The 27,342-nt window shown below is 43.9% G+C and overlaps 1 protein-coding gene across 3 annotated transcripts in view; it reads left to right on the top strand.

Moving 5' to 3' along the window:
- WNK3 (WNK lysine deficient protein kinase 3) overlaps positions 1 to 27,342 on the top strand; it is a 74,783-nt gene that overhangs the window by 29,084 nt on the left and 18,357 nt on the right. For all 3 annotated transcript variants that reach the window (XM_073640040.1, XM_073640037.1, XM_073640039.1), the window contains exons 3-17: positions 5,939 to 6,111; positions 9,676 to 9,896; positions 10,433 to 10,590; positions 10,938 to 11,026; positions 13,285 to 13,504; positions 14,212 to 14,506; positions 15,050 to 15,246; positions 16,221 to 16,316; positions 16,403 to 19,831; positions 20,462 to 20,511; positions 21,692 to 21,833; positions 21,916 to 22,032; positions 22,639 to 22,782; positions 22,861 to 22,915; positions 23,330 to 23,458. In XM_073640040.1, the coding sequence (XP_073496141.1) occupies positions 5,939 to 6,111; positions 9,676 to 9,896; positions 10,433 to 10,590; positions 10,938 to 11,026; positions 13,285 to 13,504; positions 14,212 to 14,506; positions 15,050 to 15,246; positions 16,221 to 16,316; positions 16,403 to 19,831; positions 20,462 to 20,511; positions 21,692 to 21,833; positions 21,916 to 22,032; positions 22,639 to 22,782; positions 22,861 to 22,915; positions 23,330 to 23,458 (5,515 nt within the window). The remainder of the gene's footprint in view (positions 1 to 5,938; positions 6,112 to 9,675; positions 9,897 to 10,432; positions 10,591 to 10,937; positions 11,027 to 13,284; positions 13,505 to 14,211; positions 14,507 to 15,049; positions 15,247 to 16,220; positions 16,317 to 16,402; positions 19,832 to 20,461; positions 20,512 to 21,691; positions 21,834 to 21,915; positions 22,033 to 22,638; positions 22,783 to 22,860; positions 22,916 to 23,329; positions 23,459 to 27,342) is intronic.

Here is a 27,342-nt window from a genome sequence, read left to right as displayed (position 1 = left end):
CTATCCTTTCTATCACTAAGATATAAGCCACCGCCAGAGATTTCTGGCAGCGGCCCTCTCCTAGAGAACACAAGAGTTCTTGGCCGAGTGACCATTCTAGTGTATGGGAGAAACAGGGTTTCGCATAGTGTTTGTCACATTTCCGAGGTGCGACTGCTAAGAAGCCATTCCCTAAAAGTTGTGCGAGCCTTCGGCACATCACTAGAAATTAATTGTAAATGGTTTGTTTGCTTATTGTTAATGGCTGTTTGGTTTCTACAAAATCGTGCAGCCTTTTACAATAGGCTTCTTAGCACGTGCTACCCGCGCACCTAATGCTGCCCTTAAATATGGTGTCTGTAGAGCAGATTTCAGGCTATTGCTCTCTCCTCTGTCCCGTAGGATGTAGCCATAATTGTGGCTTTTTGCTGCTATCATATTTACAGAAAAGCCGCTGCTTTGCTTCAGACCTAAAGGACAGTTATAAATGAGCCGAGACCTTTTTAAGATTTTTATCAGGTCATGTTCACATGCTTTGGATTTGCATACTGCAGATCCTACAAGAATTTACTGCAGGATCTATTGCAGAAATCTGAAAAATCATTATAGAAAATCCGTATTTTGCATTTTTCCCCTTTTTATGTTTTCAGTTTGCTTTCTTACAGTTTAGCTTGTCAGGAATGTGCAGACCTATGAGAACTGATGACATATGTTTGGAGGTTTATGCACATTGGCCTCAATTGTAAAAAAATAAATAAATAGAAAATGATGTATTTTGGACACTCATGAATATTTTCCCTTCCTTGAAAAGTTTGCAAAAATTATCATCTACTTTTTTATGCAAACCTTGATATCCTATGGCTTTAAAGGGGTTGATTCTTTAAAAATGTACGGCTTTTCTATCAGAAAAATGAGATGTGTATGATAACTAAGGTCCCCAAACCTTCTGGTTACCGCTAGGAATGAGATGCAGGTGCCATGGACACAGGTTATTCCTGCTGATACAGATACTACAACTAAGTCACCCGGGACAAATGGTCTTTGAGTCCCCTCCATTGTATTAGCTGCTGCTCTCACTATAAGGTTGGAGGGGCGTCCTGCAGATTTCCAGGGCCTGTAAAGTAATCGGATCACACTTAAAGAATATGTGAAATAGAGCGAGGGGAGGGTGGACGGAGACATTTTTCAGCTGTGATGTAACAGGCAGATATTCTATAATACTGGGAAATGTTACCGTTACAAAGACCATGTGGGTCAGAGAAGTGATGAAGTAAGCGAGAAGGAATGTGAGCGATGCCTCCAAGGATCGGAGACGAATTCATGCATAGATAGTGAGAATTGGGAAATAAGTCTGTGTCGACGATTTGTCCCCTTCTACACAAGCACAGCGGGCAAGAACCGGGGATCAATGAGACTGGATCCCATGCAATACATCCTCCTTATGTTCCCAATGAGGATGGGATTCTCCAAATGTTCAACTCTTCTTTGATCCTTCTGCTGTACATTTGGATATTATGGAAAAACAATAATTATATATTTCCCCTGATTTGGGAGAGATTATCCCTTTTAAGCTCACTTAACTTTTACATTCAGCCGCCATTTGGATCTCAGTACCAGGAACCATTGCTGAAATGTGAGAGCAGTCTAGTGTTTTTGGGTTGACCTCATAGTAACATAGGTCTTTATTCAACCTACATTACTATGTCCATCAAGTTCAACCTTCCTCCCCTAATTGTACTCTCTACACTAACACTTCACTAGCTAACTGGGACTAGGCCTCACAAATGTATTATTACCATTTTTATTATTGCTGCACTACTACAATTAAAAATGAACCAGTTTATAATTTTTTTTTTTTTTTTTTTTTAGTTTTATCTTTTGTAAGACTCTTCTGATTTTAATAATGGTGTTACTAAAATCCCTCTGCTTAAATCTGTTGATCTAGAAGAAGGCAAAAACCCCAGGACACATTCAGCCAATTTGCATCACGGGGAAAAATTCCTTCTTGACCCCGAGAAAAGGCGATCAGTCCTAGAACCCTGGATCAAACCTAATTATGATAGTAGTTATGTAGTTACTATTAGCGTACTAATGTACTACTATAGGTGTAACATTTTGTCTAATTTAACTGTAACCCATAATGTTATATGTATCGAGTAAATCATCCAGCCCCTTTTTGAAAGCTGTTAGTGTCGCCATCACTACCCCTTGTGGTCGGCATTCCACAGTCTGACTGCTCTGACTGTAAAGAACCCTTTCCTGTTTAGGTGCCGGAATCGCCTTTCTTCCACCCATAATGAGTGTCCCCTGGTCCTTAGTATGGTCTTTGGAAGGAATAAGTCATGTGCTAGTCCTTTGTACTGACCACACATATATTTATACATGTAAATGAGATCCGCTCTGAGGTGTCGTTTTTCTAAGCTAAACAAGCTGAACTTTTCCAATCTCCCATCATATGAGAGGCCTCCATCCCTTGTAATAATCTAGTTGCCGCCTTTGAACCGACTTTAACTTCTGGTTTTTAGACACCCCAATGTCACCAGCACTGCCAGGACCAGTCTGATCACAAGGTATAACAAATTCTCCCCACTGCTGGTAAAACGGGAAACAGTCGTTCATATGGTTAATTCGCTAATTGTAGCCTACTCCAATCTTACTATATTGGGAGCTGATGAATTTTTCTTTTTTTTTTTTTTGCTGGTCTACACTTCCAGTTTAATTAAAATAAAGTTGCCAAGCTTCTCTGTGAAATACTGCTGACATATACAGTGTTTCTCCTAATTAGGTTTCGCACCCCCACAGTGGATGCAATGGGAACATTAAAGAGGCTTTTTATTTTTCTTTAAATTAGTGTCATCATTTTGTGTGTCAGAAAATATTCCGATACTGTCTCATTTTTTTTCTGCTAGATCACTGCTTGCTATTGGTGAATGGAAGCATTTTTATTTACATTCAAAGACTGAAAAGCCGTCCTGGTCAAGTTCTGCTCGGGCAGTGCAGATCTGCGTTTGATCTGCAAGTGCATCCGATAATAGGATCACGTGCTCCCATAGAAAACTGTGGGTGCATGTGAAACATCGGATGCACTCCGATGTCCTCTGTCTTCGCATCTCTGATGCAATTCTCTCATGCTAGAGAATCTGATCACAGTAAGGTGACACTTGGATCAACCTCTGACGGAGCGTGATCCGAGTGACATTAGCAAAGTCTTTTGCGTAAGAGAATATGCGCTAGTGTGAGCAAGCCCTAATGGTGACATCGCTAGTACAGTTGAAAAAAGATGCATGTCCATAAAGTTCTCCCGAGTTTACATGAAAGTTTGATAGAACAAAATACTAAAAAGAGAGACTGTAAAAAGAAACCTGCTGAGTCCGCAGTGTATAGGGAGTGAGCAGGAACTGCTGAGTCCCAGGAGACCCAATCACCTCTGCTATGCAGCCAAGAGGTTGCATCTTCTACTGTAACTGGGGCTAAGCTACCAGCCCCAGTTACAGTGGAGATCAGATTAAAAAAATATATATATTTAAATGTTGACTTTCCTCCCCCTCCCCCCAGGTCTTTTATGACCCCATGGGGCACAATATGCAAAATAAATGGAAAAAAAAACATTAAAGTACCGCAAGTACAAAAAAAAAAAAAAAAAAAAAAGCCGCCGCCAATCTGTTAGTAATACCATACCCCCAAGTCGATTAAAATGTGTCCCGATTTATACAAAAGTTATCAAAAGGGAAACAAATTTTAAAGTGTATTTTCGTGGTCCTTTATATGGTCATGAAAAAATGTGAAAAACAGACACCCATTTCCTTTATTTTCCCACCAATATCTCTTCATGTTGGCAAAAAACAATTGTATAAAAATTATGCCCAGAGTATTTAAAAAAAGATGCAAAAAATTATTGGAATAGCCAAACAAAAAAACCCAAAACCCTTTACAGCTCCTTAAAGCAAAATGGCCCCCCGAAAGTGTACCAGGTCAGGAAGGTGGGGGACGGTTGTAAACTAGTTAATTATAATGTTACAGTTTTGAGTAATATAGTAATACAAGATCTTGTACGGTTACATTTTGAATTGTACCGAAACCCTTTAAAAAAGAAAAAGAAAGTAAATGTATTGCTCTTAACTGGATTCTGGCTCAGTCTTCTCAGTTGCTGGGGACATTTTTTCATGGACACTTAATTTTAAATACTCTCCATTTCCCCACATGCCCCTATATTTTACATGCACATTATAAGTATATTAGGCCATGCACTGTGTTCTACATGTGACCTTTTCAGTATCGATCACCGATCAGATCACTTCTTGTTCCTCTCCGGCCGCCTTCCTTTCAGTCCTCCGTCGTCTTGCGTCTTGGAGCTTCTTTCTGAACGCTGCATTTTTTCTTCCCTGACTAGCCACTCTTGTTTTCTCTTGTTTTTTACAGCATATATCAAACTAAATCTTACCACTAATCATTCATTTTGGAATTGCCGAGTCGAGATGTTTGCTTTTCATGCCTGGGCAAGATGACAACATTGCTGGGTCCTTTACCGCAATAAACTTGCCATTTTCCTCCTCCAAAATCCAGCAATATACAATTGCTTCCATCCTCGTCTAGTTGGATTTGGTCTTTTCCTCCATTGTTTCCATTTTTTTTTTTGCAAAAATAACCGTGTGTGTGTGTGTGTGTGTGTGTGTGTGTGTGTGTGTGTGTGTGTGTGTCTCAAAATCACCTTTAAATTGCTCACTAGCTGCTTTCCTATTGACATGAGCTGGACCGATATTGGGGCATGAGAAGGCAATGCACCTAAATTGGGGGGTCATTCTCTCATCACTTGCACTGGTCTAGCTGGCTTCTGAAATCCACTAGCATTTTTCTATTCCTGCCCTATGATTAATCGGAAGTCTGTTAAACCTAAAAGCCGACTTTAGGCAAGCACTGGCCGACTTGTGGCATTAAATGATCGCAATTTGTAGTCCTATAGTAGCCTGCTTGCACAGGTCAGTCGCACTTTCAATGTGCATGGAATGATCGGTCTGTCATTTTTCTCGACAGCACATGTCTACACGTGACACTGTGCTGCCAAGAATGAAGGTTTGTAAGGTGTCTTATGAATGATTTCACCCGCTGAACAAGCCTTTTGCTCATTCGTCGGGTGACTGCGTTCCTAGCAATGCTCATTTGCGGTAATTGGCCAGTATAAATGCTTCCTTGCATCCTGCCAATTTTGTCATGATGCGATGTAATCTGGTATAATCTCTTTGCGGTGAAGAGCTTCTTACACTGGGCAATAATTTGCTGAAACGTTCATTCCTGACCATTGCCCAGTGTAACCCTGTCCAACAAGGAACAATAACTCCTTCCTTTTTGTCATTGATTGCATCTTTTAAGATGACCTAAAAATGATGGTTCCTCACCAGCACATCCCCTCTTGTGAATGTGCTGCCAACAATTATGTAAAGTGTGTGAGAGTGGGGAAACACAGAACCACCACACAAGGCCTAGACGGACCCGGAAAAGATGAGGCTGGATGAAGCGGACATGCTCCTGCAGCCAGGGTTCACTGCAATTCATTGGCCAGAAGTACTCGTCTGATTATCTGTAGGACACAGATTTTTATGGGTCGCGTCACTCCACAATCCAAATGTTACAGTAAACATTTATCTGACAGCTATGGGTCGATGCTGACACTTGAGCAGAGCGCTGTGTGACAGGAATATTGTACAGCGTGATGATACAAATGTGACTGAATCAGATAATACCGGGCTGTTATTCCTGTGCTCACGGATATGTCCATCCTGTGACTGCTCTAGCATACTGGGAGTTGTGGTCCCACAACAAATCTGTAATCAAGAGGTTGCAAAGCTCGGCTAGAAAAAATAAAACACATGAGCAGTTTTCGTCCAATTTTACAAGTTTCTTACGAACTTTTTTTGAGCTTTTACATTAGAGAATATTATTTCGTTATTTTCTTATTTTTTAGGACCGAAAACTAACCAAAGCGGAGCAGCAACGATTCAAAGAAGAAGCCGAGATGTTAAAGGGGCTCCAGCATCCGAACATCGTGCGTTTTTACGATTCCTGGGAATCTTCACTGAAGGGAAAGAAATGCATTGTCCTAGTGACAGAACTGATGACGTCTGGCACTTTAAAAACGTAATTATATACATTTCACCGTCCACAGATGTTTTCATAATGATTTATTTGACGTGCCGTCTACATCTGAACCGCAGAGCTGTGATTGTGCTCCTGCGTCACCACGAGTTTTCTCTACAGATGGCAGCGGCTTTCTACCCATTGTAGACACCTGAACGCTCGGCCGTTCAGAAGAGAACTGTCAGATAAACAAATGTTCTTCTGACAATTGTCTCGCGTGTGTGGCCAGATTTAGCATAGCCTTAGTGTTATGTCGGCTTATGGTGTCTCTTCCTTTCTATTTAGCTGATCATTGGTATTCACTTCAATAGTTGGCAGCGCTGTTAGGAGCCCCGTGCTTTTTCCTTTCTTCAGTTACTCCTTTTCACAGGCGTGGAAATTGCAGACTCAGGAGTTCCTGATCAAGGAAAGCTATTCCATATACTTCACATGCTTCCTCTCTAGGTTTTCAGTTTAGGACACTGACCAAAGCCTGGCATTAAGGGAAGTACGGTGGGTAATAATTGGTGGAAATTTCCAGCAAAATATACCTGGCGCCATAAATGAGCAGAAATCCATCTCATAACTCCAGCATACAGAGCAGGGAAGCTTTTCATCCTTCTTATAGAGCAGATAAGCGCTGGACAATGTTCTTTTGGGCTTCTGTTCAGGTGGAAGGGGCTGAGAAAAGCAACATATTGCTTCACATGTACAGGCTAAGCATGTGTACACGTTACAATACAAGCAGTTTCCTCTAAAATCGTTTTTAATGGAAGTGCATCCTTAGCCTGCCCATGCATTAGTTTAAATGGTCATTGTATCCCAACCTTTGGCTCTTGGATATTAGAGCAATACAGCTATCAGCTTGTCCTGGAAGCCGCAGGTCCTCCATGCATGGTTGGAGATGTGAATCAGGTTAGAGAACACAGCTCTACCTTCTCATTGCACCAGCACACCAAGAGGATGACTTTTTAGAGTAATATATAGGGATAATGGCAAATAATTTTATATATACAGTAAAGACCAAAAATTTGGACACACCTCATTTAAAGATTTTTCTGTATTTTCATGACTATGAAAATTGTACATTCACACTGAAGGCATCAGAACTATGAATGAACACATGTGGAATTATATACTTAACAAAAAAGTGTGAAACTACTGAAAATATGTCTTATATTCTAGGTTCTTCAAAGTAGCCACCTTTTGCTTTGATGACTGCTTTGCACTCTCTTGGCATTCTCTTGATGATCTTCAAGAGGTAGTCACTGGAAATGGTTTTCACTTCAGAGGTGTGCCCTGTCAGGTTTAATAAGTGGGATTTCTTGCCTTATAAATGGGGTTGGGACCATTAGTTGTGTTGTGCAGAAGTCTGGTGGATACACAGCTGATAATCCTACTGAATAGACTGTTAGAATTTGTATTATGGCAAGAAAAAAGCAGCTAAGTAAAGAAAAACGAGTGGCCATCATTACTTTAAGAAATGAAGGTCAGTCAGTCCGAAAAATTGGGCAAACTTTGAAAGTGTCCCCAAGTGCAGTTGTAAAAACCATCAAGCGCTACAAAGAAACTGGCTCACATGAGGACCGCCCCAGGAAAGGAAGACCAAGAGTCACCTCTGCTTCTGAGGATAAGTTTATCCGAGTCACCAGCCTCAGAAATCGCAGTTTAACAGCAGCTCAGATTAGAGACCAGGTCAATGCCACACAGAGTTCTAGCAGCAGACACATCTCTACAACAACTGTTAAGAGGAGACTTTGTGCAGCAGGCCTTCATGGTAAAATAGCTGCTAGGAAACCACTGCTAAGGACAGGCAACAAGCAGAAGAGACTTGTTTGGGCTAAAGAACACAAGGAATGGACATTAGACCAGTGGAAATCTGTGCTTTGGTCTGATGAGTCCAAATTTGAGATCTCTGATTCCAACCACCGTGTCTTTGTGCGACGCAGAAAAGGTGAACGGATGGACTCTACATCCTGGTTCCCACCGTGAAGCATGGAGGAGGAGGTGTGATGGTGTGGGGGTGCTTTGCTGGTGACACTGTTGGGGATTTATTCAAAATTGAAGGCATACTGAACCAGCATGGCTACCACAGCATCTTGCAGCGGCATGCTATTCCATCCGGTTTGCGTTTAGTTGGACCATCATTTATTTTTCAACAGGACAATGACCCCAAACACACCTCCAGGCTGTGTAAGGGCTATTTGACCAAGAAGGAGAGTGATGGGGTGCTACGCCAGATGACCTGGCCTCCACAGTCACCAGACCTGAACCCAATCGAGATGGTTTGGGGTGAGCTGGACCGCAGAGTGAAGGCAAAAGGGCCAACAAGTGCTAAGCATCTCTGGGAACTCCTTCAAGATTGTTGGAAGAACATTTCCAGTGACTACCTCTTGAAGCTCATCAAGAGAATGCCAAGAGTGTGCAAAGCAGTCATCAAAGCAAAAGGTGGCTACTTTGAAGAACCTAGAATATAAGACATTTTCAGTTGTTTCACACTTTTTTGTTAAGTATATAATTCCACATGTGTTAATTCATAGTTTTGATGCCTTCAGTGTGAATGTACAATTTTCATAGTCATGAAAATACAGAAAAATCTTTAAATGAGAAGGTGTGTCCAAACTTTTGGTCTGTACTGTATGTGTATGTGTGTGTGTGTGTGTATATATATATATATATATATATATATATATATATATATATATATATATATATATATATATATATAATCTCTATTCTTCAATAAATCGGTGGTACACCTGAAAATTAAAAACAATATAATGTATCTTATTAAATATAACTGCTTCTTTCTTCTCCTTTCTCGAAATTCTCAATTCACGGGTAAAATATGTCTTCCATGATGAATCTTACAGATTTTCCTATTAATTAGATGGGGTTTAGCAGTTGGAGTTCATTATATTCTATGGAGAACTGTAACGAACGTTTCAGGACAACTTGTAGCATCATGTTTTTCTCGGCCTCTAGCTCCTCTTTTTCCATAGGATTTTAAAAGCATCAACTGTCATCTCCTATCTCAGTAATGAGAAAATTTGTCTTCACTGAATACCGATTTTACCCCTGAATTGAGAGTGAAGGATCAGTCCAGGAGGAGAAAGAAGTGTATTTTTCTGATTAAGATATATTACAAAGTTGCTTATTTTCATGTGTATGATTGATTGATTTCTGAAATAAAAATTAATATGACGATTATTCTTTACAGACTTTAGGTCCATCTTCAGCTTTGGAGGAGAGCAGCACTTAGCTGAGTGCTTTTGCACCTTCATTTTAGTAACCTGCATGGGTCTCAGCACCTGGACCAGTACTTATCCAGAACTTCTGTCCTGTCAAATGTCTTCTGAGAGTGCAGTTACATTTTAAAGAGCGCCTCTAAACATTAGGATCAGTAATATCTAATATTTCTCTTTTTTATAGCATTTGGTAACATGTAGAGTTGCATTATGTGTTATAAGGGTACTAGACACTATAAAAGCACAATATACCTGCACCTTTCCTGGGCTCTGATTGCAGAAATTAACACAATGTTTTTTCTTTATTTATTTATTTATTTTTTATATATATATTCAGTTACTTGAAACGATTCAAAGTAATGAAGCCCAAAGTGTTAAGAAGTTGGTGTAGACAGATCTTGAAAGGGCTGCAATTCCTCCACACCCGGACACCTCCTATAATCCACCGCGACCTGAAATGTGACAACATCTTTATTACGGGGCCCACCGGTTCTGTGAAGATCGGAGACCTCGGGCTGGCCACGTTGATGCGGACGTCCTTCGCAAAAAGTGTGATTGGTGAGCTGATGTCACGAATGACCCAGATAGATGTGATCATGTCGTGCTAAGGAGAACACCCGACCACGGCCGCCAGCTTTGAGCTGGTGTCTCCCTCCTTTCCATGAAGAAACCATTTAATGCCGACTAATGTGTAAATGTCTAGTAGTCTCTTTGATCTGGCATACTGCACTGCAGAGATGCAGGCACCGGATGCCTTCTGTGGAAAGCAGACTCTTTTCTACATTTTTTTTTTTTTTTTTATAGAACAAACCATTTAATAATTTGCATACCGTCACCCCCCCTGTTATTAGTGTGTTTGTGTTTTATAGATTAATATATTTAACTGCTGCTCTTTAGATGCCCAAATTTTAGTAATCCTTATTTTTGTCTCATTTTATTCACCTATTTTAGCTCCTGAAGCGCTGACTCACTTTTCTGTCTGTCTTCTGCATGAAATGTTGCATTTTTCCTACCGCAAAGTGTTTTGTTTTGTTTTTTTTTTAATTACTTTCTTTTCAAAAGGTCTTAGAGGTCTTTGATCATTTTTTCTTCAGGAACCCCAGAATTCATGGCCCCAGAAATGTACGAGGAGCATTACGACGAATCTGTGGATGTCTATGCATTTGGCATGTGCATGCTGGAAATGGCTACCTCAGAATATCCGTACTCTGAATGCCAGAACGCAGCTCAGATCTACCGCAAAGTAACCAGTGTACGTCCGCCTCTTAACACGGTTGTGCTGGATTATTCCTTTTCTAAAGCAATCGGATCCGATCTGTTTCCCTTCCCTCTTCTTTTGGCTGTGGCATATTATAACATGAAATGTGCTGCTTTTCGCCTGTAACTTATTCTGTTTTTCCTTCCAAGTCCCCGACGATTCCACATTTATTTCCTTTCCCATCTGTTGTAGTTTAGGTATAGCACCCCACCCGTGCAGCAATTCTCTTCATCTCGTCATCGTTTTATTTTTGGGTCGATTACTCCGTAAAGCCGCAGATAATGGGATACATTATGTTAAGTACATCGGCACTGCTAATTGTCTTTTCTGACACCACACAGGGCATTAAGCCTGCGAGCTTTAACAAAGTGTCTGACCCAGAGGTAAAGGAAATCATAGAGAGCTGCATACGGCAGAACAAGACTGAAAGGTAAGAAAATACGAGGGATTGTCCATAATATAATATTAAGAATAATATTCAGCTCCCAGACCACAATACTGCTAAAATAAGAAATGATGCACTTGCCCATTGTTCCAGTGCTGTATCCATAGCCTGTATAATCTCCACGTGACCCCTGCAGTCAATCAGTGACCTCAGCAGTCCCGTGCTGCAGTGATCACATGGGTTATACCATCTATGAAATCTGCAGCCAATGTAAATAGCAGACCAGCCGTGAGAAACGGGGATGCAGCACTGGAACGTTGGAGACAAAATGGGTGAGTATATATTATTTTAGCAGTATTGTTGCCTGCGGCTGACTTAATTCATTTTCAGACAATCCCTTTAAATAGTCAGCATGTAATGCATCTTTCATGCTCCTCCAAAATGGGTGCTGATGTCAGTCGGTGATCAGATGAATGCTGTTTTTGTAGATCCTTATAGGCTACCACCTTGAGAGCTATGTTTGTGTTTGCATTCTACAAGAATGTTTTTTTCCATTTGCACAGATGCAGCCCTGTATTATACAGATGTGAACTTAGCCTAACAGGCAGCAGGAGTCAGCTGGATACTATCTCTCTGACACCCTGCCACATTAGACTTGTTATTTAACCCCTAAATGCGGCATGTAGATAGTTAACAAGCGGGAGCTGGGACTTTTTTTTTTTCTTTTTTAAATCCCCATTCGCAACCCCAGATCGTGATTGCGTTGCCCCAATAGTTGTTTTGGCAATCTGAGGTCTGCCATCTATGGTGTCCTGTTAAGATATTATCACCATTTTAGTGGAAGAAATATATAATTTTTTTTCTTTTATTCAACTTTTTTAGTTAAGCACTTGAAGAGAGAGCAAACTTCCTGACAGCATATTTTGAGGGGTGCTGTTTTTCTGTTTTTAAAGTATCAATTTTGAGGGCTGTCCATTATATTTGCACATCCAAAGTCACTTTAAAATGGAGTAGGTCTGTAAAAAAAAAAAAAAAAAAAAAAGTGTGTATATGTATATATATATATATATATATATATATATATATATATATATATATATATATATATATATATATATATATATATATATATATATATATATATATATATTCCGATTCTAACGCATCGGGTATTCTAGAATATGTATGCAGCCGACTGGGCTCGACTAATCAGCGAAGCAGTATTTAAATGGGTTGTGCACTACTTTAAATTAACCCCCCAATGTATCCCCTCCGGGGCCCCTAATGAATTTTGGAGGACCGGGGAGCGAGGCCGCCGGTCAGGGTACTTCTGCTGCGAGCAGCCGGGAGATGACCGGCTAGCACAGGGTGAGTGTGGGAGCGTGTGAGGGTCATCTACCGGCTGCATCGCTACTGACCTCCGTGCGGCAGATGAGCCGCTAACGGCCGCCATCTTGTTCTGAACTCCCGCGTCGCTGATTGGCCGCGGCCGGACCAATCAGCGACGTGGGATTTCCTAGACAGACGGGATAAGACAATTTTATATATATGTATATGTGTGTGTGTATATATATATATTAGTGTGTATATATAAAATTTTTGAAAATTAAAAACACACAATACTGAGCCTCATTTTGACTTGTTTTAAGGACATTACATCAAAGTTGGATCAGCATGTAGTGTTTTTCCACTTTAATTTTGGGGGTGACTCCAAATCCAGGCCTCCATTGGTTAATAAATGTGCTTTCCATTGATGATTTTTGTGTGATTTTGTTGTCAGCACATTCAACTTTGTACAGAACAAAGTATTCAATGAGAATATTTCATTCATTCAGATCTAGGATGTGTTATTTGAGTGTTCCCTTTATTTTTTTGAGCAGTGTGTATACACAGCTCAGAGTTCATCCTCTATTAACATATCTGCAGCAAAGGAAAGCCGTGGGTTACTGTAATGCCTGGTGATAAATCAGCTGTAATTTCTCCATCCAGAAACATGACAGCAATGTCCATTAAATAAAACAATCAGTAGTAGCAAAAGGAAAAGAGAGATCAGCAGTAATTTCATTGTCTATATTTATGCCGGTAGCTCAGTAACGTGCAATAGTAAACCACTGGGAGTAGGGATGTGCGGTATTACATGGCCACCTTTCTCCATGATGGGGGCCTTTCAATTTGTGAGTTTTGGAACTCTCACTCAGGGAAACTTTCAGTTTCTGTGCCCTCTGGTTTGTAAACTCTGCAGAGTAAGTTGACGCTATATAAATATAGATGAGTGTAATTTAATATTTCTTTTCATTCCCCAGGTTATCCATTAAGGACCTTTTGAACCATGCCTTCTTTGCTGAAGATACTGGGCTACGAGTCGAATTAGCAGAGGATGATGATGGCGTTAACGCCTCACTAGCTTTAAGACTTTGGGTAGAAGATCCCAAAAAGCTCAAAGGAAAACACAAAGACAATGAAGCTATAGAATTCAGCTTTAACTTGGATTTGGACAATCCCGAAGAAGTTGCTTATGAAATGGTGACGGTTTTATCTATCTTCATCTATGCTTCCATCTGTGTGTGTCTCTCTCTGTTTCTCCCTCTCGGTCTGTGTCTTCCTCTGTGTCTCTCTCTCAGATTTGAATGGGCTTTATTGGCAGGACTAAGTACATGTTGGCATTGCCAAAACAAGTGGTAAAATATTGGGGTGATGGGGATAGGGACACATCCAGGGTGGGGTATCTAGGTCCATGACATATCAGGCTCCTCTTAGTCTGTGGCAGCCACTGTCCTATTGCGGTGCTATGGCTGCTGCACTTTCCTCTTCCCCAGTAGTATAGGCAGTTTCCCGTGCTGTGGAGTCGGTAAGCCTAACATCCGACTCCCTCATACACGGCTCATGTTTAAGTGATAAATTTACTGTAGCACAGATTCATCTCAGCTAAAAGTCTAGACCCTTAGATCAGGAATAGGACAGACATTTATAGGACATTTCATATCTTTCCCAAATTCTTCTGAAAAAATATTCCCCACAAACTGCTTTGAGCTACTCTACCCAATTTATTATATATTTTACAGCCTGCTCCGATGGACTTGGAGGAGGTCTCTGTCTGTGTGTCTCTTTCTGTGTGTGTGTGGCGCTCTGTCTGTCTGTGTCTATGCATTTGTTCATTTGTGCCTGCATCAAGGCGTTCGCATTAAATAATGTAATCTTTGCCAGCAGTTGTTACCTTTTTTTGCGTACAGGTAAAATCTGGGTTTTTCCATGAAAGTGACAGCAAGGCGGTGGCGAAGTCTATACGTGATAGAGTGTGCCTAATCAAGAAGACGAGAGAAAGGAAGATGGAGGCCGGTCACATAGAGGAGCGGCGGGATTCACAGAGCAGAGCTGTTGGGGCGCCGGTACACCAGACCAGCGCCCCTGTTCCTGCAGGAGCCTCTCAGGCAGGAGTGAACGAGAGCGAGGAGACAGAGGTGGACCAGCACGTGCGCCAGCAGCTCCAGCAGCAGCAGCAGTGTCAGCAGTGCTCTTCTGTTACGGGTTTGTACTCCCCACTGGATGTTTCCTTGCAGTCACCACAGTTAGTCATTCATTTTAACCCAATATTTTTTTTTACACTCCACATTTTTATATGCACATGTTGAGTGGCATATGGACCACAACCCAAGCACACCACTCTATAAAACCCTGTAAGATCTTTATATTATCGATCAGAATTGCTTTTAAGTGTATTTTGCTTACATAGGAGACAGTGTAATGTGATAGTCTTGGAAGCCGGCAATTTATTTTAGTGCGTCCTCAAGAGCAAATAAGTGATCGCAGTTTCCCAACCAGAGATCCATCAAACGCTGTGGTCCCTTTAAACCAATTTACGGCCCCCAAAAAGCTAACCGCATGATATATCTCCAATACAGTACAGATGGGGTAGTTGTCAGGGTCTGGGGGTTCTTCCCTGGTATAAATCCTGGTTTAGTCTATATTACAATCAGTTGAACACTACTGCAAACATATCCATTTGTATTCTTCTATATATTATACCGAAAATATATATATTTTTTTATTTTGTCATTATTTCTTTTCTAGTTGATGGCTTGTCTGATCTAGGAGGAGGCTCCATCACGCTGTCAGACGCTTCGAGTCAGCACAGCGCCATGTATGCTACGTCCCATGATGCGGTCTCTGTACAGCACGTCCCGGGCATGCCACAAACGGAGCCCAATCACATGGGGCAGTTCTACCCTCAGCAGCACGTCATGGGACACTATCAGCCGACACAAGCCGTGAGTGCACGCTCCTGCTATAAAAGGAATAGTGTTCTCCAAGCCACCAGCGAAATATACCTGCCAAATATGCAGCGGTGCTGCTCTTGTTATCTAACACTTGACATATATAAATGCTGGCCATAGAGGCCCTTTTCTTTAAATAATGCGTCACATCTGCCTGAGCTACCCAAATTAGAGTCTGTAGGTAGACCCCTTACAAACTGTCTGGACACTTTTCACATGATGCCTCGTCTAGTTCTGAACGTTAAAGAAAATACTGTATTTGTCTATCCAGCTGCTGTAAATACATTTGTTTCTTTAAGGCTAGTCCCATCACAGACAGTTCTGGCTTGTATCCACTGCATATGGCATAAATGTCTGATAGGTGCAGGTACCACCTCTGGGATTCACACCAATCTCAAGAGCTGAGAGGGAATATGTCCTTAAAGTATGTCCTGCACCACTCCACTCCTCTAGCTCTTAAAAGGGGTTTATTTTACCAAGACTACCCTTTTCCATGTGAACTTCATAGAAGTAGGGTCCATCACTTCTGTCCTTTTCTGTTAGCTACAATGGAGGGTTATTAAAGAAGTTTTCGCATTAAATGGAGAGTTTCTGCAGTGACTTAAAAAATTGTAGTGGTCCGCTCTGTCATAATAGGGCACCAATCTGATATTGCTGACTTTGAGAACAGGTCTTCAAAATCATGAAAAACCTCTTTAACAAAAGGTGGTGCACCCGACTTGTCAATGTAAACATACATTTTCCCAGCAGGGGTTCGTTGATATCAGAGACAATCTCCTTAGAGCATGACCAGGTTCCTCTGCTGCACAACTCCACGCCTCCTATTGGTTTTATTTAGGTGCATAAACTTCACTGGGGAAGAGTGATTCTGCTTTCCATTAGTGAATTGCGTCTGGTGTGATCAGGCGCAAGCGAAACTGTAAATTTCCAGCGTGTCCTACTGACGTTCATCTTTCTCCTTCATTCAGATGGCCATGCCGCAGATGTTATCTGTGCAGTGCATGGCCCAGCCTGGCTCCCCATTTCAGCAGCTGCCAGTGATGGACGGACAGCTCACTGTTCAGGTAATAGAGAACTTTTGGGTTAATGACTGTAATGTTAACGTTTTTGTTATGAAATTAACCCCCCCCCCCCTCTCCATTATTTTCAGGCTATGGACGCCCAAATGGCATTTTCAACAGATGGGAAAGAAGCTCTTCCCCAATCGAACAACTTGGACACGTCAATGATACCAGTATTGCAACCAGCAGTGTCTGCATTGTCCCCCCAAATAATGTCTTCACCAATGGCTACTCCCCAAACCAGGGCTGGGGTTCATCTAGATGCTTGTGGCCTGACAGGTGTACAAGCTCTTGGTGCGACAGCCGCCGATAATCACGTTCCAGCGCTCCTTCCCGTATGTCATCCGAGCAGGTTAAATCAGTATGGCATACAGAATGTGGTGCACCAGACCCAAAATGTAATGGCGGGCCAGGGTTTTGTTCAGCAACATCAGGGGGCTGCGATTCCTTCCCAGGACCATATGGCGTATTCCTCAAATTTACAACAAGGACAGAACTTCCACATGCAGCCGCCTCACCTGGAGCAGGTGCAGGGCTCAAACCCTCAGATGTCTTCTTACCAAAGTCCATTGATGCAACAGACAATTGTGGAACAGGCCCCTAAAATCATGCACGCTGCTGCCACCGCCACACAGGAGGCCGTTTTGCAGCAAGTGCGTACCGATCATCCCCATGAGATGGAACATTTGCCGTTCACCGCTCCTGTATCCGCTGTCCCTGAAGCCTCCAGACCCGCACAGCAAATTTTGACATCTGCGCTTGTAAACCAGCAGAACCCATTGTCACACATCCCTGGCCAGCAGGCGCTGCACATGGCCAAGCAAGCAGCGGAGCAGCCTGTGTTTTCTCAGCACGCAGGAGCGGCTTCAGAGCATTTTCCTAATGCCATGCAAAATCCTGCGGAGCAGCCTCTTTACATCCAGATTCCTCCAATGGAAGTGTATGGACAGCAACATGTTGTGGGCGCCGACCAGACTCAGAAAGCCGTTGCACCATCTGATAAGGCCTCTTTTGTGCATCAAACAGGAGTCTTGCCTGAACAGCTGATTTACAACCAGCAAATTCTGCAATCTGCTGACCAGATGCGTTACATGCAGCAAAATCTGCCTCTACCCGACCAGTACACTCATGTCCAGCCACCAGTTTATCCACCACAGTCTTTGGTACCTGAAAAAGCCGCTTATCACCAACAAGCTACATCCGCTGAACAGATTATGTATGTACAGCAGACCACATCTGTGGAGAATCCAATCTATTTTCAGCAGACGTCAGCAGAGCAGCCACTATATTCTCAGCCATCGGTGCCGTCATCTGACGCGAATATGTACGCTCAGCAGACTGTACCTGCAGCTGAAAAGCTTGGGTATGTCCATCAAGTGGTTCATCCAGCTGACCAACCTGTGCACTCACAACAAAACGTACCTCCACCAGAGCTCAACACGTATTCTCAGAAAATCATCCCGCCGACCGAGAAACCATTGTATGCCCAGCATCCTTTTTATGCCCAGAAAAACTTGCCACAAAATGTTGAACATAAGCCAGTGTGTTCTCAGCAAAGTGTGCCCCAACCTGAACTGCAAACTGCATATACCCAGCAAGGTGTACCCCCGACCCTAGAGCATCAGCAGCCTGTATACCCCCAACAAGTCATACCACCAGCTGAAAAACAGTCTGTTTATGTCCAGCATGCTGCGCCACCAACTGAACAGCTAGTGTATGCTCATCATTTAATACCGACAGCTGACCAACCCGTCTATGTTCAGCCTGTGTGCACACAGCTCGGGATGCCTCAAGTGGAGCAGCCTGCGAGTACACAACATATGGCGCCACCAATAGAGCTGCCCCTATGTGGTCAGCATCCAGGACCACCAACTGAGCATCCTGTTCATGCCCCGCATGTGGTCCCATCATCTGAGCAATCTGTTCCTGTCAGGCATGTGATGCCACCGCCTGAGCAGCCTGTGTATATTCAGCATGCCATGGCACCGTCTGATCAACCTGTGCATGTACAGCATGCGGTGGCACCATCTGAGCAACCTGTGTATGTGCACCATACAGCAGCACCGTCTGAGCAGTCTGTGTATGTACAGCATGTGGCGGCACCGTCTGAGCAGTCTGTGTATGTGCAGCATGCCATGGCACCGTCTGAGCAGCCTGTGTATGTGCAGCATGCCATGGCACCGTCTGAGCAACCTGTATATATGCAGCATGCCGTGGCACAGTCTGAGCAGCCTGTATATATACAGCATGCGGTGGCACCGTCTGAGCAGCCTGTGTACATACAGCAAGCGTTGGCACCGTCTGAGCAGCCTCTGTATGTGCAGCATGCGGTGGCACCGTCTGAGCAGCCTGTGTACATACAGCAAGCGTTGGCACCGTCTGAGCAGCCTCTGTATGTGCAGCATGCGGTGGCACCGTCTGAGCAGCCTGTGTATATGCAGCATGCGGTGGCTCCGTCTGAGCAAAACGTATATGCTCCACAAGATTTATATGCGGACCGATCAATCCTCACACGGCAACCTCCCAATGATCAGCTGCTATATAAATCGGAAACTCCTTTAGTTAATCAGCAAGGATATGCTCAGCCGCCTCCTCAACCTACACATAATAAACACGCAATCCCCGCTGCAGACCAGCTTGCATACACCCAACATACAGCATCAGGGGCCGAGCAGCATATGCATAGACCAGTGTCTCCAGCAGCCCCAGTCTATGCGTCCCAACAAGTCCCGTTGGTCGCCCCTGTATATGTCCAGCAGACGGCTACTCCTGCCGATCAGCAGCAGTATACCCAGCAGACGGTCACACAGTCTAATCCAGTCATGTACAGTTCTCAGCCCATGCAGCCCTCTCATCAGCCGGTCTATACAATGCAGCACGCCCCTCCTGTTTCTGAAAATCCAGTGTTGTACAGCCACACAACCCCTCCAGTGCATGGACTTTTGCCGTCTTCTACGCATGCACTGCCTTCTGATCTTCCATCAAACCTTCAGCTGCAGAAAACTATGACCCCACCACAAGACCACAGACCAGAAGGACAGGCTGAAAGTGCTGTGTATGCACAGCAGTCTGTTCAGTCTCCAGATAGCGGCCGGCCCTTAATGGTCCAACCTCAGCTGAATGGCCATCAAAATAACATGCATGTAAATGCTTCCTTGCCCACCCAGGAGTCTTATCTGCAGTCCCAACATCCTCCTGCACACGCCTATGAGCCACAGGCGATGGAGAATCTGCGGGTGATGCCCGGATTGCTCCCTGCATCTCACAACAGGGACGCTATGAATCAGATCTCTGCACAAAATCAAGTTCATTCTGCTTCAGAGCAGCCGGCACCACTTCTACATCAGCAGCTTCCTCTCCTCCAGCCTGACAACCATGAATCATCTCCGCAGCCTGGATACCTTAATCCGATGTCCCAGCCATCCTCCTCAACTCCTGCCACAATGGAGAATGTCACTCCTCAGGATGCGTACCAGCTTCCCGCTCAGCCCCATCAGCCAGATACGAAATTCCAGCAGGTACGACCTTGTCCCCATCAAGTTTTCTCCTTAGTCTTGATAAATGTGGCCCATCTATGACTGTTGCTCATATTTTGGGGTTATCTACACCACAGCGTACGTCAGATGCATACATCAGGACTTTCCCTGCGTATACATCCGAAAGGACGCTACCGTATAGGCAGCCATGTGCCATGGTCAGCAACAAAAAGGCTGCAGTGTGTGAGCTCGGCCTGTAGATGTGGACAACATCTTTTCCGGTGTCAGTCAGTAAATTGTTAGTAAAAGATCTTAGAAATATCTATTCATTGCCAGACAGGTATGGGAATGTTTCTGGGATTTCTCATTACCGAGGTATCTGAGACTTACAGGAGTAAGTAAATCGATTTCTTACTTTCTTATAATGTTAAAGAACTGCTTCCCATCCGATATGACTGATAACAGAGAGCAATAGGTTATTCCACCTTCATAGCACCTGTAGATGATGTATGTGCAACATATATGGAGCCACTTCAGCTAAAGTTGTTCTGTGAAGCTGAGCACTTGAGGGTGACATCTCTGGTCCCCATGTGTTGTCTTCCCTACGTCGTCTTCTCTCTGGCACGTTGCGATCATCACTCCTAATAGTTACTGATGTGTTTGCATTTTCAGGCGCATCCGGCAGAACTATCTGGTGTTCAGAAAGTCGACCCGTTTCAGAGGTAAATTATTAAGCCTTATTCCCCTCTACTGTGCATGTGTGGGTTACATATATATATATAATCTGCATCTAAAAAAATGTTACAGTCCAGTGATCAGCTGTTCTCTATATACTTTCGTGTCTAGGACATTCGCACCGTAGTAAATTTACTGAGCTGCTATAAATCCGACAGGGCAGCATCGTGCGTTTGTTTTCCTGTCAGATCCAGACACCCCAGAGATTTCTCTATTTTTGATCTTTGTAAAAATAGATCTTGGTGAAGATTGAAGATGGTCTTTAACCCTTTAAGTAAAGAAGCGGTCTATAACATCCACTTAGGGTTGAGCGAGTATGTTCTGTTCCGAGTATGCTCGGGCGAGCTCCGAGTATTTACAGCTGCTCGGTGATGAGGTTGAATCACTCCCGTGTGCATGATTTGCAACTGTTTGACAGCTTTATTACATGTGAGGAATGTGTAAGAAATGGACATTCCTCCCATGTAATAAAGCTGTCAAACAGTTGCAAATCATGCACACGGGAGCGATTTAACCTTATCACTGAGCAGCTGTAACTACTCGGAGCTCGGCCAGAGCATACTCGCCGAAAGGGTTAATAGAACATACTCGCTCAACACTGCATCCACTGCTTTAGCCTGTTAACACCTGAACACAGTCATGAAATGCCTCCCGCGTACATAAATGCTGTACGTGCACATCATGGTGATTCTGTATCTGTGCAATCGCCGTGAGATTGGCTGATTCTGCTTGTTTATTCCCTATGATGACACGGTACTAATGACCTTGTGGTATTGCCCCCACAACCCCAAAAAAAGACAAAATGACATTGGGCCCAATTAATCAAAGCTTTTATGCCAGCATTCAGGTAGAAAAAGCTTTGAAAAGTCGCTTACTTTTTGGCAAAACTGGCGACCTTGGATGATCTAACACCATTTTCACACAGCTCTGACAAGGAGGGCAGAGCTGGGGCGTAGAGACTGCCGATTGTCATGCGATGGACAGCAGGGGCTAGAGTAAGATTTGTGGCGAGCGCACACCACTTGTCCCAGCGCTACGGATTCATGAAGAGGCAAAATCACTGGATTGGTCCTTTCAACTCTAAAATAGCAATGTACTAAAGGAGTTACTGTTCCTAAATGCGTTATGGGTTTCTTACCTTTTTGGCAATGAAATGTTGCATTACAGCACGCAGACTGACAGTACCAGAGACGGCAGCAGCGTATCCGATGGGCCCCTTGGAAATGGAAAGCATGAAAAGATGAAGCAACGTAGAGCATCTTGCCCCAGGCCAGATAAAATGATTCGATTCAACCTGTGCTTCCTCGGGGTAGGTATCTCTGTATAGAGTTTATATCCTAGTATAATATAGGTAAAAACTCCTGACGTGTTCTTCCTTCCCGTCCCTGCAGGTTTCAAACTTTGGCGATAACATGGTGGAGTGCCAACTGGAGACCCACAACAACAAGATGGTCACCTTTAAGTTTGATGCAGATGGGGACGCTCCAGAGGACATTGCCCTTTATATGGTTAGTGCTTTTTCAGGTGATTTTTGCCTTCTCGGAGCTGCAGTTTTTGCAGCAATAATCTGATGTGTTACAGTCTACATTATGGCAGATGGCTGGTATTCCTCTGTATATAGCCTGCTTTACTTAGGACAATAAACCGCCAGGTTGAAACTCAGGATCTGTCCAAGATAAATCACTTATTTACAAAATTACTCCTCACTGGATTTTCATTATGTCTGAACGTAAACCTGTAAGATGGTGTCCAAAGGTGAACATGCCCTTTAAACCAAACCATTAGCTCTTTTCTAATGACTTGACCTTTGTAAGGTGCCATAAATATAATTTACCTTGCGGTTACAGTGCCAATGCAAACAGCAGTCACTGAGCATGTTAAAGGGACCTGGTGCACGCAGTCCTATCATGTACCATCGTCTGGTCTGCCCCGCGGAGTCTCTGTTTGCAACCATTTCCTAATGCATATATGAAACAACAATTTGTAAAATCTGGGCTCTTTCTTTGGTTTGATTATCCAGTGCTGCTCATAGACTTCTTCTGATTATGTATTTATTTATTTTGCAACAGAAAATCACTCAGAAAATAAGCTTTTGCTCTTCTTAATCTTGTTAGGTTGAAGATGATTTTGTCCTGGAGGCTGAAAAGGAGAAGTTTGTAGAAGAGCTGAAGCTGATTGTGACCCAAGCGCAGGAGATACTAAGCACTATTCCAGTGGAGGAGCGAGCCGAACTTGCCCCATCAGAGTCTAGTAGCCATGTGAGTCAATATAATGATGAAACCAGCCACATCTTAGTATCTTATCTGCCATGTTAAATTTGTAAATTCCTCTTATAGACGGGATCTTCTGAGCTTGTGCAAGTGGCAGCCCCAGCATCTGCCCCAGTTGGAGGTGAGTGGTAGTAAATAGCAGTCAACCTAAATGAGGGTGCTTGAGATGTTCTGCACTGGAAGTTTTATATTACTTCCTAGGTTACTTCGGGAGCCTTAACTTTGGTTTTCTGAGATCTGGATACATTTGGTGCTTTGCAGAACATCAGAAAAACCAAAGTATTTTCCACTCAGGCTTGAAAATTACTCTTTCCAGTACCCACTGCCGGGTCTCTGGGCAGTATGGTCCATGAACATTAAGATGGCATTAGGGTTTTTGTTTGTTATTTCTAAGACACTGGGTGTATTAAAAAAAAGATATATAAAAAGGGGTGGATTTTCGATTGATTTTATTTTTATCAGCTCCCATTAATGATTTCCAATTAATTCACTTTGTAATTTTTACTTGATTTACCAAGATGTGTTGTCTTTCTAGGGGAAGCAGCGCCACAGTCATCACCCGTGGGTCGATGGAGGTTTTTTATCAACCAGACAATTAGAAACCGTGAAGCGCAATCATTTGTCACCCAGACTGCAGTCACTAGAGTTCCTCAGCAAGCGACAGGTCAGGAAATTGAAGTTGTAATTAATGATGCACTAGAATAAGTCTGTTAACTTTTCTAATCTATGTTCCTCAAGTGCATGTGGAAGTGCACCTGATCTACATGTCAATGTGCATATAGATTTAGTAGCCAAACCTAAATTACATGGACAAATGTATTGGTCTCTACATCCTAATCATTGCATTTAGGTTTTTCATTCAGTCCCAATGCCCCTGGTGTATAACATCCGGGTCCCTCGCGCAATCCTGACCCACCGGTGTAACAAGTCCGTTTATGACATTACTTCCCTCCTAAATTTTCCCCACATCACCTGTGAGTGGTATTATTGAGAAGTGGAAGGAACCGCAGAAACTCAACCACGAAGCGGAGACCCCATAATGTTACAGAGCGGGGGGCCGAGTGCTGAGGAGCAGAGGGCAAAAAAGTCACCAATGCTCTGCTGACCCCATAACTGCAGAGTCCAGACCTCCTCTGGTATCAGCACAAACACAGCGCCCCCTCCGGGAGCTTCATGGCCGAGCAGCTGCATGCAGCCGTACATCACCAAGCACAATAACTATCATCGGATGGAGTGGTGTAAAGCCGCCACCACTGGACTCTGGAGGAGACGTGTTCTGTGCAGTGACGGATCACACTTCTCTATCTGCGTCTGATGGAGGAGTCTGGGTTTGGTGATACCAGGAGAACGTTACCCCCTGACTGCATTGTACCTGCTGTACAATTTGGTGGAGGAGGGGTGATACTATGGGGTTGTTATGAGGGGGTTGGCCTCGACCGCTTAGTTCTAGTGAAGGGAAATCTTAATGTAGCTTCCAGATTTATGAGAATAGATTGGGGAACACCCTTTTCTGATCCATGCAGACATGGTTTGGGGAGTTTGGCGTGGAGATTGTGATCCCCCCAACATCAGGGTCTGATCTCACAAATGCTCTTCTGGGTGAAGGGGAAAAATTCCCACAGACGCCTCCAAAAACTTGTAGAAAACCTTCCCAGAAGAGCGGGAGTCGTTATATCTGCAGAGGGGCGACTCCATATTATGTCTATGGATGTAGGAGGGGAGTCAGAAAATCTCTTAGATGGGATGTGTAGTGCCCATATACTTTTGTCCATATAGTTGACGACACATTTGAAATATGATTTATAATTAAGTTAAAATAGTGACACTTCTCACTGCCTGCATGACAGGATCTATACAGACGCCCTCATTCATACACTTAGACCATGTGGTGAGACACATCCCCTTGGTGCTGGCAGAAAACAGGGAATATGCTTGTGACGCAGGAAAAATCTGAGAAACTGAGCTTCTTTCATTTTCCCTGGATCTTAGACTGGTAGTGGATCTTTCCCTATTATGTTGTCTGATAATGGCCTGGTGTTGCATCAGCTTGTAATTTACTCCTAGTGTCACATGTAGCCTTTTAAGGCCTATGTAATGGCATTGTGACCTCGCTATAACCTGTCCTGGCAGTGTGGAGCTGGCAGGCCTTGGTGCTCATCTCCGTGTGCTTTCCTGATTGTAGCGATGTGTTACATGCTGCTCTGCTTGCTGTAATTTTGATACAATCCGTTGTCTCATTAGGGGACACAGAACCATGCAATAGTCTGCTGCCACCTGGAGGCTGACACTATTATTGCATTTAAATAAAATTGGCTCCTCCCCAGCAGACTATACCTCGTTTGCTGGAGTCAGGCCTCCTCAGTTTTTTGTAGTGTCAGTTGGAGGCAATCTGTCTTTGATTAGGCGTTAACCATTTTTCTCTTTTTGTGTTTCAGAGGTATGTCTCAGGGCAAGGCTCGTTTCACACGACCGGATATTTCCCGTACCGTAAAAATCCGTACCGGAGATGTCAGTGTGCACCTGGGTGGCACACGGGCCGAATATTTGTGCCGCCCATGTACTGCATCAGGCGTACACACACCAGCGCTTGGGAATCAGTGTACAGTTAGCGCTGTTTCCAAGCGCTGGGTGCTGAACGTTGCCCTCATCATTGTCCCTTGCACGGGCTGTGATCAGAACTAGCAAGGGACAATGTTGGGAGTAGTAGTGTGCTCCCGCTGTGTCCAACTGTAAAAATAAGAATAAAATAAAAAAAAAATCCTTATACTCACCTGTCCGGAGATATCCTCCTCTGTAATCCCCTGACCGCTCACACCAGGGAGAATAAGCCGCTCCAGCGACCGAGCCCCGGAGCTGCGCTGAGCTCAGGAGCGGTGTCCTGTCACTCAGTGAGCTCCGCTCAGTGCAGAGCCCCGGTTGCTGGAGCGGCTCATTTTCCCCCAGCTCCTCGGCGTCAGCAGTCACATGGAGTTCAGCGGGGGACATCTTCGGACAGGTGAGTATAAGGATTTTATTCTTATTATTACACCATGATACAGCGGACGCAGACTACTACTCTCAACATTGTCTCTTGCTCGTGCTGAGCAGTGTTCAGCACCCGGCGCTTGGGAACAGCGCTAACTGTATCGCTGATTCCCAGGCGCCGGTACGTGTTACATGGATATCATCCGTGTGTGTTCAGCATGAGACCTTTTGCGGACCGTGCAGCGTGTACAAAATGGACATGTCTACGTGTGGCGCACACGGTCCGTGGAAACACACTGACATGTGCGCAGACCAATAGATTTGAATGGGTCTACATGTGTCAGTGTCTTCAGTATGTGTGGAAACTGTCACCACACGTACCGGACACACTGACATGTGAAAGAGCCTTAACAGTGTGTAATTGTGCATTCTGTTTCACTCACGTGATGATGGAGAGTACAGGCTGTAATTGTTCAGTCCGTATCCTTTTGCGTCCGTTTGGCTGGGCCAACGTACCTTGACACAGTCGGTTGTAAAGCACTGGATTGGTGATTCGTAAGCCAACTAACTCTTGCCCTCTGCCTCACATAGCCGTGTGTGCGTGGAGCAGATAGAGGGATCCGGGTCTTCGGGACAGGTAAGTATAACACTGTTTGGAGCGCCCCACCTACCTCGATCCCTTTTCCCAGGGTGGTTGCTTCTGGAGAGTGCACAGCTCCGGAATAGAGAGGAGGGCAGTCCTTGGTGCAGAGGCCGGGTGCTGCTGCTAGCCCATCAGAACTCCCCTTGGCTTAATCGGGTAGGAGTTGGTAGGCTGGAGAGGGACCTGGCCGTGTGGCTACTGGTGTGTCTGCGGCATCCCTCTCTCTGAGGGCCGGGCTGTAGGAGCCTAGGCGCTGTTTCTGTTGGTCCGGTATCAGTGTGCAGGGTGGCGTGTTGCTGTAGGAGCACTCGGCCAATCAACAGGCAGAATGTTTCCAGCCAATCGGTGGGTGGGACATATGAACTGGTAAGGAAAACACCGGAGAGATCACGCAGATCCCACTGCTGCCACCAGTTTGTCAGGGATAACAGCAAGGGGAATCGTGGCAGATCCCCACCGCTGCCACCAGTTTGTCAGGGGACGCAACTCTGCCTTCTCCAATCATCAGGACAATTACGTAATTGACTGAAAAGTGATGGACAAGGCCTCAGCTGCTTCCACTTCCTGGCTGGTTATGGGGTGGGGTGGGGGGAGACTCACAGTGAGCGTATGGTATATACACCTCAGATTCCAATGCATCGAATATACGTATATATAGCATGTACAGCTCCGATTTCAATGTATCGAATATACATATGCATGGTATATACACCTCCAATTCCAATGCATAGAATATACGTATATATGGTATATACACGGGTAGCGTATGGGTGTAGTGTACTGAGCTAAAACAGCAGAGCTGTTAAATGGGAGCAAAAGAAAATGATATATACAGTTACATACAATAAAAAGGAATAAAAGAGAAATGCTAAACCTGATGTTTCAATAATGGCTCTTATCTTTATGGAGGGAAGCTCTCCGATTAGGAAAATGGGACACTC

The sequence above is a fragment of the Phyllobates terribilis genome, unplaced genomic scaffold (assembly GCF_046119375.1).
Source record: "Phyllobates terribilis strain yellow unplaced genomic scaffold, ASM4611937v1 Scaffold_7__3_contigs__length_470593459, whole genome shotgun sequence".
Classification (NCBI taxonomy): domain Eukaryota; kingdom Metazoa; phylum Chordata; class Amphibia; order Anura; family Dendrobatidae; genus Phyllobates; species Phyllobates terribilis.
The sequence above is the reverse complement of the archived record's forward strand: the minus strand, read 5'-3'. Positions and strand labels throughout refer to the sequence as shown.